Source organism: Pristiophorus japonicus, chromosome 11 (genome assembly GCF_044704955.1).
Source record: "Pristiophorus japonicus isolate sPriJap1 chromosome 11, sPriJap1.hap1, whole genome shotgun sequence".
NCBI classification, from domain to species: domain Eukaryota; kingdom Metazoa; phylum Chordata; class Chondrichthyes; family Pristiophoridae; genus Pristiophorus; species Pristiophorus japonicus.
Genome location: NC_091987.1, coordinates 37,811,369 through 37,827,075, shown reverse-complemented (window position 1 = coordinate 37,827,075; position 15,707 = coordinate 37,811,369). Strand labels below are relative to the sequence as shown.

Here is a 15,707-nt window from a genome sequence, read left to right as displayed (position 1 = left end):
AAATATTAGGGGATCGAGGGTCTAGTGAAAAGGACGAACTGAAGGAAATCCTTATTAGGCAGGAAATGGTGTTAGGGAAATTGATGGGATTGAAGGCCGATAAATCCCCGGGGCCTGATAGTCTGCAGAGTACTTAAGGAAGTGGCCCTAGAAATAGTGGATGCATTGGTGATCAGTTTCCAACAGTCTATCGACTCTGGATCGGTTCCTATGGACTGGAGGGTAGGTAATATAACACCACTTTTTTAGAAAGGAGGGAGAGAGAAAACGGGTAATTATAGACCGGTTAGTCTGACATCAGTAGTGGGGAAAATGTTGGAATCAATTATTAAAGATGAAATAGCAGCACGTTTGGAAAGCAGTGATGGGATCGTTCCAAGTCAGCATGGATTTATGAAAGGCAAATCCTGCTTGACAAATCTTCTGGAATTTTTTGAGGATGTAACTGGTCGAGTGGACAAGGGAGAACCAGTGGATGTGGTGTATTTGGACTTTCAAAAGGCTTTTGACAAGGTCCCACACAAGAGATTAGTGTGCAAAATTAAAGCACATGGTATTGGGGTAACGTACTGACGTGGATAGAAAATTGGTTGGCAGACAGGAAGCAGAGAGTCGGGATAAACGGACCCTTTTCAGAATCACAGGCAGTGACTAGTGGAGTGCCGCAGGGCTCAGTGCTGGGACCCCAGTTCTTTACAATATACATTAATGATTTGGATGAGGGAATTGAATGTAATATCTCCAAGTTTGCAGATGACACTAAGCTGGGTGGTGGTGTGAGCTGTGAGGAGGATGCTAAAAGGCTGCAGGGTGACTTGGACAGGTTAGGTGAGTGGGGAAATGCATGGCAGATGCAGTAAAATGTGGATAAATGTGAGGTTATCCACTTTGGTGGCAAATCACGAAGGCAGAATATTATCTGAATGGCGGCAGATTAGGAAAAGGGGAGGTGGAACGAGACCTGGGTGTCATGGTACATCAGTCATTAAAAGTTGGCATGCAGGTACAGCAGGCGGTGAAGAAGGCAAATGGTATGTTGGCCTTCATAGCTAGGGGATTTGAGTATCGGAGCAGGGAGGTCTTACTGCCATTGTACAGGACCTTACTGAGGCCTCACCTGAAATATTGTGTTCAGTTTGGTCTCCTAATCTGAGGAAGGACGTTCTTGCTATTGAGGGAGTGCAGCAAAGGTTCACCAGACTGATTCCTGGGATGGCAGGACTGACATATGAGGAGAGACTAGATCAACTGAGCCTGTATTCACTGGTGTTTAGAACGATGAGAGGGGATCTCATAGAAACATATAAAATTCTGATGGGGCTGGACAGGTTAGATGCAGGAAGAATGTTCCCGATGTTGGGGAAGTCCAGAACCAGGGGACATAGTCTAAGGATAAGGGATAAGCCATTTAGGACTGAGATGAGGAGAAACTTCTTCACTCAGAAAGTTGTTAACCTGTGGAATTCCCTACCGCAGAGAGTTATTGATTCCAGTTCATTGGATATATTCAAGAGGGAGTTAGATATGGCCCTTACAGCTAAAGGGATCAAGGGGTATGGAGAGAATGCAGGTAAAGGGTACTGAGGTGAATGATCAGCCATGATCTTATTGAATGGTGGTGCAGGCTCGAAGGGCCGAATGGCCTACTCCTGCACCTATTTTCTACGTGTCTATGTTTTTCCAAATGTCCCGCTACTGCTTCCTTAATAATGGACTCCAGCATTTTCCCAAAGACAGATGTTAGGCTAACTGGTCTACAGTTGCCTGCTTTTTGTCTGCCTCCTTTTTTAAATAGGGGCATTACATTTGCGGTTTTCCAATCTGCTGGGACTGACCGCCCATGAATCCAAGGAATTTTGGTAGATTCGCCACGAACGTGTCTACATCCAGTTTAAATGTAGCAGGTTTAAGGTCAGCTAAGAAATCCATTAATGACTTGGATGAAGGGACCGAGTGTAATGTTGCCAAGTTTGCTGATGATACAAAGATGGGTGGGAAAGCAAATAGTGAGGACATAAAATATCTGCAAACAAATATAGACAGGTTAAGTGAGTGGGCAAAAATTTAGCAGATGAAGTATAATATGGGAAAATGTGAGGTTATCCATTTTGGCAGAAATAATAGAAAAGCAAATTATAATTTAAATAGAGAAAATTGCAAGGTGCTGCAGTACAGAGAGACCTTGGGGTCCTTATGCATGAAATACAAATAGTATGCAGGTACAGCAAGTAATCAGGAAGGCAAATGGAATGTTGGCCTTCATTGCAAGGGGGATAAAGTATAAAAGTAGAGAAGTCCTGCTACAACTGTACAGGGTATTGGTAAGACCACACCTGGTGTACTGCATGCAGCTTTGGAGGCTGTTCAGAGAAGGTTCACTAGATTGATTCTGGAGATGAGGGGTTGACTTATGAAGATAGGTTGAGTATGTTGAGCCTATATTCATTAGAGTTCAGAAGAATGAGAGGTGATCTTATTGAAACTTATAAGATAATGAGGGGGCTCGACAGGGTGGATGCAGAGAGGATATTTCTACTCATAGGGGAAACTAAAACTAGGGGAGATAGTCTTAAAATAAGGGGCCGCCCATTTAAAACTGAGATGAAGAGGAATTTCTTCTCTCAGAGGGTTGTAAATCTATGGAATTCTCTTCCCCAGAGAGCTGTGGAGGCTGGGTCATTGAATATATTTAAGACGGAGATAGACAATTTTTTGAGCGATAAGGGTGTAAAAGGCTTATGGGGAGTGGGCAGGGAAGTGGAGCTGATTCCATGATCAGATCAGTCATGATCTTATTGAATGGCGGAGCAGGCTCGAGGGGCCAAATGGTCTACTCCTGTTCCTATTTCTTATGAACTGTCAGACCCAGCAGGAAAGTGGCCAAATATCTTTGCCTGGAATTAGCCCCGACTATGCCAAGTGGCTAATACCATGTGAGCTGACAGAAGAGAGTAATTCAGTCAACCAGAACACTGAGTGCTGCTTAGAGCCTAAATATTTTGGTATTCATGCACAGTGAACCCACAATGCTACCAGGTTTTAGGGATCCAATTTATGAAAGAATAAGTGAAGTTAGGTTTGTTCTTAAAGGGGAAGAGAAGACTTTAAGACAACCAAATAGAAATTTTTCTAACTCATGAGTGCCGTGATAAATTTGATCCAGACAAATTGTTCACACAGTCAAATATTTCAAACATTAAGAGTAATCTGGGAATTCAGACAGAACTATTTAATATAAAGAAGATAATAGATATAAAGGATAAAGTTGTCAGGGATGATATTGAAGCTAACAGTGGAAATGGGTACAGCTATGCTCTTGAGGCAAGGCAGGGAGTAGGTGGGGGGGTTGCTGAGGAAGAGGGATATGGTGAGAAGTGAACACAGTTCGGTTTGAGGATCATTCTAATAGGGCTTGTTGGGATAAATGGCCTCTCGCTGTTCTTGTGCAGTTAGGGTAAGAGCACCCTCGTCTGCTCCATGACTTATTGTCATGGGCTTGTCAGCTGTGGCTCAGTGGATAGCACACTCGTCTCTGAGTCAGAAGGTTGTGGATTAAAGTCCCTGGACCTAAATCTAGGCTGACACTCTAGTGCAGTACTGAGGGAGTGCTGCACTGTCAGAGGTGCAGTCTTTTGGATGTGACGTTAAACCGAGGCCCTGGCTGTTCTCTCAGGTAGACGTAAAAGATCCCATGGCACTATTTTGAAGAAGAGCAGGGCAGTTATTCCTGGTGTCCTGGCTAATATTTATCCCTCAATCAACATAACAAAAATAGATGATCTGGTCATTATCACGTTACTGTTTGTGGGAGCTTGCTGTGCACAAATTGGCTGCCATGCTTCCCACATTACAACAGTGACTACACTTCAAAAAGTACTTAATTGGCTGTAAAGCACTTTGAGACGTCTGGTAGTCGTGAAAGGCGCGATATGAATTCCAGTCTTTCTTTTTATTCTGACCGAAGAATGAGCCATTGCTCCAAACCCTCCAAAATTCAGCCAATCATGTTAACACAAAACAAATAATAAAACTCACATAGGGCAATGCCGACGCTTCTTCAATCTTGCGTTTTCCCTTGTATTCCTGTGCCCTTCCTTTCTGTAATTCAACATTATCCTACCAATATGTATTACTTAGAAAATTAACCAGGTTAAAAAATCATACTAAATATATTACAATAACCTATCTTGCACAATGAACAAGATGCATACAAAAGTAGTTTGACCTCTAACTTTATGAAAGAGATCTGCTTGAAACATCTATCTACCTCATTACTAACAGACTACAGTGAAACCTGTAATAAACCAACAGCTGCAAGAAATGGACACTTTAAGATCCAAATCATTTACATGGTAAAATATATAAGAGGCACTCTGAAACCATGGACACTCACAAATTACGAACAGCCTTCAATGTGTCAAGCTCTTTTACAAGTTAAAGCACGGGACACAACGATTGCAAAACTGTTGAATCTGTAAATCTCAGTTAGTAGGGATCACTGGCACTTCCCCTTACAGCTTGCTTCCTTTCTGCCTGCAAATTCCCTTGGGCCGGTCACTTTCGTGGGGTCAGTGTATGTAGGTCAGTGCGAGGAGGTAGCGGGTTTTGTGAAAGAAATGACTTTTGTGGAATGGGGAGCTCTTTACCCAGCATCCACAGCAGTAGAGAACGCGCTATCTCTGGGATTGAATGCTTGCATGGCTCTGTCCCAGGGCGAGAGCCACTTCACTGCTGCTATGGATGCTGGGTAAAGAACTCCCTATTCAACAAAAGCTATTTCTTTCACAAAACCCGCCGTGGCCTCGTGCTGACCTGCATGCACTGACCTCACCAGCCTCCCAAATCAAGGAAAGCATGTGTGAACAGCGAGAGGAGCCATCCTTTCCTGCCCCAGCACTACATCCATACACTCTTTCAGCAGTTGCTGCCAACCCCTCTCCCCTTGACCCCACCATTGTCTTCATTCCCTTGGCTTCTGATGGTGGATCCATTTCTTTGAGGAGCTTTGCGGAGTGAAGATGGATGATTGTCCTGGGTATCTCTATCTCTCTGCTGCTCTATTGTGTTGGGCAGGCTTGTGAGACCCAGCTATCAGTCAGTCTGTTTGCAACCAGAAAATGAGAGTTTCACTTCTACACATACGACACCTGTTGTGTCTTCCGTCCCAAATGCTCTCAATCCGTTCTAAGGTTTGCCTTTGGAAGCTTCAATATACGGGCACAACCTGTCATCGTATTTTCCCTTTTTTTTGTCCTGTGACTACCCTAATGCTAGTAAGCAGATCATTGCTGAAGTTATACTCTGATCCAAGTGAGAGCAGTTTGAAGTGAAACAGTAAATTAGACTTCAAAACTGTTACGTGAACAATGCTGAACTCTGGTATGTGGTGGGGGATTCTTAGCGTTATTGCAACTGAGTAGGTGCTGATCATAATCTCAACTGGTTCTTCAAGGTTGTTGTGAAACCTTTTGGACGTAGGTAGTTGCACTAGAAAATACTCTGATTGGCTCTCCATGATCACATTACCCGATTGCTGATTGGTCCCCTTGGAGGATAAGCCACACCCAGAAGTTACTCTGGAATGTGTAATTGGAACCGCCCAGCCCAAGTTCTGAGTGACTTGGCAAAATGTAATTCGAGCCATTCTGACTTCAGATCCCGGAGAGGATAGAGCTCCCCATCCCACCCCAAGTTCCTGACTTCCCCCAGTCTAAGTTCATGCACCCCCAGTCCTTCTCTCTCTCTCCCCCCCAGACTCTCTCACTCACCCCCTCCCCAGTCTCTCTCTCTCTACCCACCCGCCACCCCCCCATGTCTCATTCCCCACTCCCACCCCCATCAGTCTCTCTCTCCACCCCCTCCCCTTGTCTCTCTCTCTCGCTTCCCCCTCAGTCTCTCTCTTCCCCCCCATGTCTCTCTCTTCCCACCCCCCCAGTCTCTCTCTCTCCCCCCCCACCCGCAGTCTCTTTCGCTCTATCATTGACAGTCATTTTCCAACATTCCATAGACTCTGGATCAGTTCCGATGGCGTGGAGGGTAGCCAATGTAACCCCACTTTTTAAAAAAGGAGGGAGAGAGAAAACAGGGAATTATAGACCGGTCAGCCTGACATCAGTAGTGGGTAAAATGGTGGAATCAATTATTAAGGATGTCATAGCAGTGCATTTGGAAAGAGGTGACATGATAGGTCCAAGTCAGCATGGATTTGTGAAAGGGAAATCATGCTTGACAAATCTTCTGGATTTTTTGAGGATGTTTCCAGTAGAGTGGACAAGGGAGAACCAGTTGGTGTGGTGTATTTGGACTTTCAGAAGGCTTTCGACAAGGTCCCACACAAGAGATTAATGTGCAAAGTTAAAGCACATGGGATTGGGGGTAGTGAGCTGACGTGGATTGAGAACTGGTTGGCAGACAGGAAGCAAAGAGTAGGAGTAAATGGGTACTTTTCAGAATGGCAGGCAGTGACTAGTGGGGTACCGCAATATTCTGTGCTGGGGCCCCAGCTGTTTACATTGTACATTAATGATTTGGACGAGGGGATTAAATGTAGTATCTCCAAATTTGCGGATGACACTAGGTTGGGTGGCAGTGTGAGCTGCGAGGAGGATGCTACGAGGCTGCAGAGTGACTTGGATAGGTTAGGTGAGTGGGAAAATGCATGGCAAATGAAGTATAATGTGGATAAATGTGAGGTTATCTACTTCGGTGGTAAAAACAGAGAGACAGACTATTATCTGAATGGTGACAGATTAGGAAAAGGGGAGGTGCAACGAGACCTGGGTGTCATGGTACATCGGTCATTGAAGGTTAGCATGCAGGTACAGCAGGCAGTTAAGAAAGCAAATGGCATGTTGGCCTTCATAGTGAGGGGATTTGAGTACAGGGGCAAGGAGGTGTTACTACAGTTGTACAGGGCCTTGGTGAGGCCACACCTGGAGTATTGTGTACAGTTTTGGTCTCCTAACTTGAGGAAGGACATTCTTGCTATTGAGGGAGTGCAGCAAAGGTTCACCAGACTGATTCCCAGGATGGCGGGACTGACATATCAAGAAAGACTGGATCAACTGGGCTTGTATTCACTGGAGTTCAGAAGAATGAGAGGGGATCTCATAGAAATGTTTAAAATTCTGATGGGTTTAGACAGGTTAGATGCAGGAAGAATGTTCCCAATGTTGGGGAAGTCCAGAACCAGGGGTCACAGTCTAAGGATAAGGGGTAAGCCATTTAGGACCGAGATGAGGAGAAACTTCTTCACCCAGAGAGTGGTGAACCTGTAGAATTCTCTACCACAGAAAGTTGTTGAGGCCAATTCACTAAATATATTCAAAAAGGAGTTAGATGTAGTCCTTACTACTAGAGGGATCAAGGGGTATGGCGAGAAAGCAGGAATGGGGTACTGAAGTTGCATGTTCAGCCATGAAGTCATTGAATGGTGGTGCAGGCTCGAAGGGCCGAATGGCCTACTCCTGCACCTATTTTCTATGTTTCTATGTTTCTTTCCCCCCCACCCCCAGTCTTTCTCTCTCTCTCCCACTATTTCCGATGTTTTCTCTCCCACAGAAGGCTGTGAAAATGTTCCAAATAATCCAAAAGCTAGAAGCAAATCCAGTTCCAGCGGACAGCTCCACACGGGCTCATGGTTTGGCTCTTACTTCCAACTTCCTGATACATCGCACTGTGCACGCACGACCGAATTGAGGGCCCTTGCTCAAAAAGGGGGCGGAGTCCAATGTGCGCATGGGCAGAAGGACGCACAAAAAACTAGTACAAATTGTCACTCTAAAACTTTTACAGTGCATACAATGACCATTTGAAAAGGAAGGACAACTGCAAAAAAAGACAGATGATGCCAGTCCCGAAGGTATTTGTAATTTACAGGTTTCACTGTAGTAAGGAAGCAACAGTTAGCAGGTACAACCCAGCCACTAAATACAATGTATCACTATTGACCATAATCTTATCAATAAATATTAACTGTTGTCTTCTCAGCATTACCGTTTTTAAGATTGAAACCAAATATCATGCTTTGTGCTACAACATGCAAATAAAGAACCAATATAAGTAATATAACTGCGTGCTTTATTTGTATACACAGTAAAGCAATATATAATACAATAGTAAGGCATATATTGTGTGGAACTTGATATGTGGTGATTATGCAGGAAAATATACTTTACAAAACAATTAGTGTATGTATTGAAGATGTTAACATAATGCATAATGCAATATATTATGATGATATTTGAATAACAAACAATACTGGTTAAAATGACATAACATGCCATAGTGATATTTATGCACCAAGTTATACTGATTACTTCCATAGTCAAATACATTCAGGTCATACAAAGTGAACTCAAATGTTTCTCATGATATTTTTAAGGTAACAGTAATTCATAGTTTGCATCTGTTTTTTTTCTGACTCACCCCAAAAAACTAATATTCTATTTAATGAAATCACAACCAAGAACACAGTTGCTGCAAGCAAATACCTATTTTAGCAGCAACATCTGTAGTAAACTAACCCTTAGTTTGTACCTTATTTAAATGGATTAGAAAACTGATGACGCCTTAAAAAAGTTGCTTCGAAGTTGCCTTAGAAAGATAATGTAACTACAAACAGCCACATATGCTCTTAAAAACTTCTGTCCGATCATGGAGAGGCTATTTGTGTGATTTAATTTGAGAAGTCTATGGAAAGATTTTATGCATCTTTTACATTTTAAGAATTTTTGTTTCAAATTACAACTAAATCTGTATTTAATCTGTGGTAAAATTTATCCAAAAACAAAAAAAATGAGGTAGAAATAACATGGTAGTTAATGACTGATTTTTGTAGATAAAGGTATCTTAAAGCCGAACAAATAAAAGCTCTCCATCGTGTGACTATTATGCTCGAGTGATTGTGATTTCCTGGGAGATGCAGCGATTCATTCCTGGCATTTCATTAAAAAAAATGGAGATTTGTGAATGAATGTCAGATAAAGAGTTTTGGTACTGCTATGTGCTACAATATTTTACTGATTAAGAAGAAAGAAAAAGAATAACACTGATCATGAACATTTTTTCTTATTTGATTAGAGCTGTAATGTTGCAAAGACAAAAGCATTACCTCTTACAATTTCAAAATTGTCTTGTTCTGGGGATGAGGGTTTATAAACAATAAAATTATGTATATTTTGTTAGAAAGCACCCTTTTAGTGAACAATCTTCATAATTGTTACAAATTTAACAATCCGAAACACGTTCCATACAAAGAAATGGCAAGGTATGTAGCTACCAAGATTTTATATGTTTTCATTCTATTCTTTTGTACAATTGCATAGAACTGTAAAACCTGCCATTGTTAACAAAACAATAACAGACTTAGGAAATTACTAAAATCTACAGTATATTACCACTACCTTTCACAAAAAAATAGATGTTTTCTTTTTTTTTAACTTGTAAACCTGTACGGTCCAATCCATTTATATTTTGTATGAACATATAAAAACCATGCTTGACATCTGAAGCCAATGTTGTGATAAAGCACATCTGGTTACTCTGCTGTCTCGTCGTCGGTCATGACCGTCACCAAGGTTTCCATTGCTCGGCCCAGGTCATCCACCATATGGAAGAGACTGCCTACATTGTTACCTGCAGATAGAAATAAACCAGAGAGGATTACTGGGGTCACTTTGGACAGGTCTTGCAGCAGTTACCCCTCGCCTTACATCCTTGGAGTGCAGGGGACAGGGTTGAGCAGCTCTGGGTGAGCGGGTTATGATTTTGTAGCGCCACACTGAGCAGGAGAGAAGCAGATGCGTGTGAATTTTATCAATGCGTTAAAAATCATGATGTTTTCTGCAAAGAAGTAAATTCAAGGGATGACGAATCAAAATTAATTGCTCCAATGGTTTTTATTTTTGTTGTATATGTATGGGCTTGGTAGCATTTAGGTTCGTGTTTACAGGTCCCCCTCACTCTATCCTAGGACTTGGCTGGAGACATAAATATGAATAAGCAAAGATCAACTGTAATGGTGCAAGGTGACCTGTAATGAGAAGGCAAGAGATGACATCATGATTTTTAACTTTGAATTAATTAGAGAATTAGCTAAAAGTCTCAGAGACACATTTTGAAATAAAAGGTAGTTTTTCTTTTGGTGACCTATTCTGCTTATGATTCTATTGATCAAAAATCAAATCCAAGTAAAATAAGTTCCAACATGCAAGACTCAACAGACGAGTTCCAGGAACCACTCTAAAACCCTTCCTACCAATTAAGTAGCACATTCGTAAGCTTTTTGATGGATTAGTGGGTCAACCACTCCCTTGTGTGATACTGAGCATGCAAACCAAGAAGGCCCCAGGTTCAATTCCCTTATCTGAGTTAACTAATTTCAGCTGATGTGCCATTCGTGGTGTTACAGTTGAACCTGTTGCCATTAGCAATGCTACATCTGGCCTGGGTGCTCTTGAACTAGGGAAGGAAACATATTCTGGGGTTCCCAATTTAACTGCTAACCAGTAATCCTAATGGCAAGTAAGTGTATGAGGATCAAGGCTGTACCTGTTGAGTTGTCTAACAAGACTACGATTACTTGTTACATTTTCAATATACACTGAGCTGGTTTAAAAATGAGTAACTATTCACTGTGACTAATTATTAATTCAAAAATGTGCTTACAAAATTCCATCTTATTCCCTTAAAACCCTCCAAAATGCTTGGTGAGATATCTATAGCTGAAGCATATTTGATTTTTGACCATTGAAAATGTGAGCAGTACAGATCAACAGTAAAAATACTATCTTCTTTCACTCTGCAAAGCTATTCAGGGAGCAACCAGTGTTGTGCTCAAATAAACTGTTCCTTGTGACACTCCAAATTGCCTTGATCAGGACAAGATTTAGCCCATTGCTGCTAAGACTGGTTACATTATATACTATAAAAATAAAAATAAGTGCTCCAAAGGGATGTCTTACTGCAGTTGTACAGGGCCTTGGTGAGGCCACACCTTGAATATTATGTACAGTTTTGGTCTCCTAATCTGAGGAAGGACATTCTTGCTATTGAGGGAGTGCAGCGAAGATTCACCAGACTGATTCCCGGGATGGCAGGACTGTCATATGAAAGTCTGGATCGACTAGGCTTATATTCACTGGAATTTAGAAGAATGAGAGGGGATCTCATAGAAACATATAAAATTCTGACGGGATTGGACAGGTTAGATGCAGGAAGAATGTTCCTGATGTTGGGGAAGTCCAGAACCAAGGGTCACAGTCTAAGGATAAGGGGTAAGCCATTTAGGACCGAGATAAGGAGAAACTTCTTCACTCAGAGAATTGTGAACCTGTGGAATTCTCGACCACAGAAAGTTGTTGAGGCCAGTTCGTTGGATATATTCAAAGGGGAGTTAGATGTGGCCCTTACGGCTAAAGGGATCAAGGGGTATGGAGAGAAAGCAGGAATGGAGTACTGAAGTTGCATGATCAGCCATGATCATATTGAATGGTGGTGCAGGCTTGAAGGGCCGAATGGCCTACTCCTGCACCTATTTTCTATGTTTCTATGTTTATGAGCTTCATAACAGCAATTTTGCCAATTTTGGTCTTGGTGCAACTGCCGAATGACTGGTTTGCGGTTTGAATTAAGTTTTATCTTCTTGTGTTTTAAATATAATTCTTGGTTACGTGTTCCATCTGACTGTTATATTATCTTGAGGGAATCATCCTAAAGTTAAGTAGCCCCTACACTCTGGTAGAACACTTTTTAATGTTGAAAGGACGACAATCGGAGAATTTTAGAGAAGAAATTTTCCTGTCGAAAATTTACTGAAAACGTTTATACTCAATCCCACTTTTCTTTTCACATAATTGAAAGAAGAAATGTCATACTTTATATATATGACATAAAGTATATAACAAAAAATGTATTCAATAATTTAGAAAAATGACTGATGAAATAAACATTGAGATTATTTTTCTTGAAGTAAATGCCATGAGTCTCATGCTTTTCTTTAATGAAAGAAATATTTAAAAAAAATCAAATTTCACATTGAAAGGAAAAAGCTTTTGCAAGTGAACATTTGGCAGCTGTGGAAATATATTACGGAGATAATGACATTTTAAGTAGCAATCACAAAGGCAGATCTTTCTTTTGCTAACACTGGATACTCGGAACAACAAATAGGAAGCAAGCGTTAGAATATTCTAGTGTTGATACTTGTGGGTTTTTCACTTGGCAGTAATGGTGAAGGGGGATTCTAAACCTTACCGATATTTAATGGTTTTCCAAGCCTTGACAAGCAATTTGTCATTATAGTGAACATTTCAGATATAACTTAGTCCAGTTTACTGTGATTTTATTGTTTCTACATGAAGAAAATTAATCAAGCAACAAATCGCATTTGAAAGATTTGTTTCATTACATGAATGACGAGTAAGAAGTTGGGCCTTTAACATGAGCTTCAAGCACATCAATGATAAGTTCAGTATAAAATGGACCCTGTCCTGTCAATTCGACTGAGTATGAATACTTCTGTTTTTTGTGAATATAATTTTTTAATTTACTTTACGAACATAGGAACAATGATGGACGTGTAAAGACCATCTGGTCTATCCAGCCTGTCCCACCCAATTGCGATACCTTGTGTATCACAACTTATACACTCCACCCACCCCAAACCATGTGATCTCCTGGGAGAGGCAAAAAAACGGATTAAAAACCCAGGCCAATTTGGGAAAAAAAAAATCTGGGAAATTTCTCTCCGATCCATCTAGACGATCGAAACTAGTCCAGGAGATCACTCTGGCACCATATTTCTTTGTATTATTTCTGATTCACCTAACTTCATAACAGGTCTTCTGTAGAAAGAAATGTATTGAGAGTGGATTTATTGGTTGTGTGTTTTTTTTAATAAGATGAATGTCTTAGTAAAATAATCCAAGATTTTCTGGGGAACATGTCCCAGACAGACCTCCTCCCTTATCCCCCTATTGAAATGTGTTACCAATTCTGTGCCCTCACATTTGTACTTCTCCCTTTCAGCATGTGTTTTGTTTTCTCTAATGCATGTGAAGGAATGTTGGGCACACCTACAGCTTGAGCTATAAAGCTCTTGTAACTATTTGTTTTCACACGTCTTGTCTTATAATCCAGACCAGTTTGGAGTTGACAAACCTTTGGGGGCTACGTGAGCTGGTTAGCATTTGTTGGTTTTCTACTGGCATTTACAGCTCTTCACAATTGGAATTCACATTACTAGAATTCATTTTACTTGCGATCTTTATGGGCTAGCAAGAGGAAACATCCTGTCAATGCATAGTAACAGGAACTTTTCTGCTTGTCTCTTGGGATCTTTAGGCAACACTACAATATGGTGTGAAATAGCAAGCGTCTGGGTAGGTGATGCATAACACCTGTTAACAGCAATCACCCAATTTTATAGCTCTGGCTTTCCAACATGGCATATATACACATATATATCTTGCTCAACATGTTAGCAGTAGGCCATGGATAAATATTCATTTCTTCCTGAAGTTCATTTTGTTTACTATCAATCTTTTTTGAATTTAAAATGCATGAACAATGTAAGCTCTACATAAAGTTGAAACCTGAGGTGTCACAGGGGTAGAATTGTTTATACCATACCACACAAATATAAAAAAGAAAGCATATTAGGACAACCTCTGATTAGCTGCTGTTATTGAGCAAACATTTTTACAAGCTGAGTAGCTGCACAAGTGGACTAACAGTATAGACCTATACTCATTAGTATAAGACTGACGACAAGTGTGAAATGCACATAAATACACATCTGCTGCACATGCCAGTAACAAATGGAAGAAGCAGGCATGTCTAAGCAGCATTGTTCTGGCAGTGAGTTTGTCTCACCAACCTCTTTCACTTGCTTTCCAGGAACATCCCTCCCTTTTGTGATGGGTAGAAAAGATGAAAGGAAAAAAAGAAACAACACTGTAGATGAATGTACTATTCAACATGGACACTGCAGAGTTAAACACTTTCATGCAAACAACTGAATATGAGAATGAAGACAAAACAGTTCAACGTTGTCTCAGATCGAATGCCATCATTGGGGGACAGGAATATATTCATTTGAGCTTTCTATTGAGAGTACTGGAAAGTTCATTGATATCTAGTGCGGTTTGGTATCTATTATTCACCAGGACACACAGATGAGGTCTTAACATCTCAACTCAAGGACACTGTTAACCAATATTTTAGCACCTCCTTGCCACTGCAGTGGGATGCTGGTGTTGGGTATGGTGCGGACCTCTCCAGGCAGAGCTTAGGCCCTCAAACTTCTCACTCAGCTACCATCTCAACTAATTTATGCCTATAATAGCAACTACTACTGTGGGGCACTCCGTACATTTATTTAGCACAACTGTTTTTAAGGATACTTTGGGGGGGTGGGGGAAACAACCCTCCGCCCTGTTTCGGGCGGTAAATTTGAATTATTCAAATTATTATCGCCCGGCGGGAGTCGGAGGGAAGAGGTGTAGGGGCGGGAGCGGGCGGTGTCCATCACTGCTGTGCTAACCAGGTCAGCATGGCGGGGATGACGTCAGCACGACCCCGGACATGCACAAGATAAAAGTTCACGGGGTCGGGGGTAATATATTAGCATGGATAGAAGATTGGCTAATGAACAGAAAACAGAGAGTAGGGATAAATGGTTCATTCTCAGGTTGGCAATCAGTAACCAGTGGGGTGCCGCAGGGGACCCCAACTATTTACAATCTATATTAATGACTTGGAAGAAGGGATCGAGTGTAACATAACCAAGTTTGCTGACAATACAAAGATAGGAGGAAAAGCAATGTGTGAGGAGGACACAAAAAATCTGCAAAAGGACATAGACAGGCTAAGTGAATGGACAAAAATTTGGCAGATGGAGTATAATGTTGGAAAGTGTGAGGTCATGCATTTTGGACAAAAAAAAATCAAAGTGCAAGTTATTATTTAAATGGAGAAAGATTGCAAAGTGCTGCAGTACAGCGGGACCTGGGGGTACTTGTGCATGAAACTCAAAAGGTTAGTATGCAGGTACAGCAAGTGATCAGGAAGGCCAATGGAATCTTGGCCTTTATTGCAAAGAGGATGGAGTATAAAAGCAGGGAAGTCTTGCTACAGTTACACAGAGTATTGGTGAAGCCACACCTGGAAAACTGCGTGCAGTTTTGGTTTCCATGTTTACGAAAGGATATACTTGCTTTGGAGGCAGTTCAGAGAAGGTTCACAAGGTTGATTCCAGAGATGAGGGGGTTGACTTATGAGAAAAGGTTGAGTAGGTTGGACTCTACTCATTGAAATTCAGAAGATTGAGAGGTGATCTTATCGAAATGTGTAAGATTATGAAGGGGGTTGACAAGGTGGATGCAGAGAGGATGTTTCCACTGATGGGGGAGACTAAAACTAGAGGGCATAATCTTAGAATAAGGGGCCGCCCATTTAAAACTGAGATGAGGAGAAATTTATTTTCTCTGAGGGTGTGGATCTGTAGAATTCACTGCCTCAGAGAGCTATGGAAGCTGGGACATTGAATAAATTTAAGACAGAGATAGACAATTTCTTCACCGATAAGAGAATAAGGGGTTATGGGGAGCGGGCAGGAAAGTGGACCCGAGTCCTTGATCAGATCAGCCAAGATCATATTAAATGGCGGAGCTGGCTTGAGGGGCTGTATGGCCTGCTCCTGCTCC

The 15,707-nt window shown here is 41.4% G+C and overlaps 1 protein-coding gene across 13 annotated transcripts in view; it reads right to left on the bottom strand.

Moving 5' to 3' along the window:
* Positions 1 to 8,058: 8,058 nt before the first annotated feature.
* Positions 8,059 to 15,707, bottom strand: part of dmd (dystrophin) — a 2,299,423-nt gene continuing 2,291,774 nt past the window's right edge. For 12 of the 13 annotated variants that reach the window (XM_070893337.1, XM_070893339.1, XM_070893343.1 and 9 more), the window contains one exon: positions 8,059 to 9,636. In XM_070893337.1, coding sequence (XP_070749438.1) covers positions 9,539 to 9,636 — 98 coding nt within the window. In that variant the 3' untranslated portion in view covers positions 8,059 to 9,538. Of the gene's footprint in view, positions 9,637 to 13,879; positions 13,912 to 15,707 lie in introns of all 13 variants that reach the window. The other variant, XM_070893344.1, reaches the window with a different exon arrangement.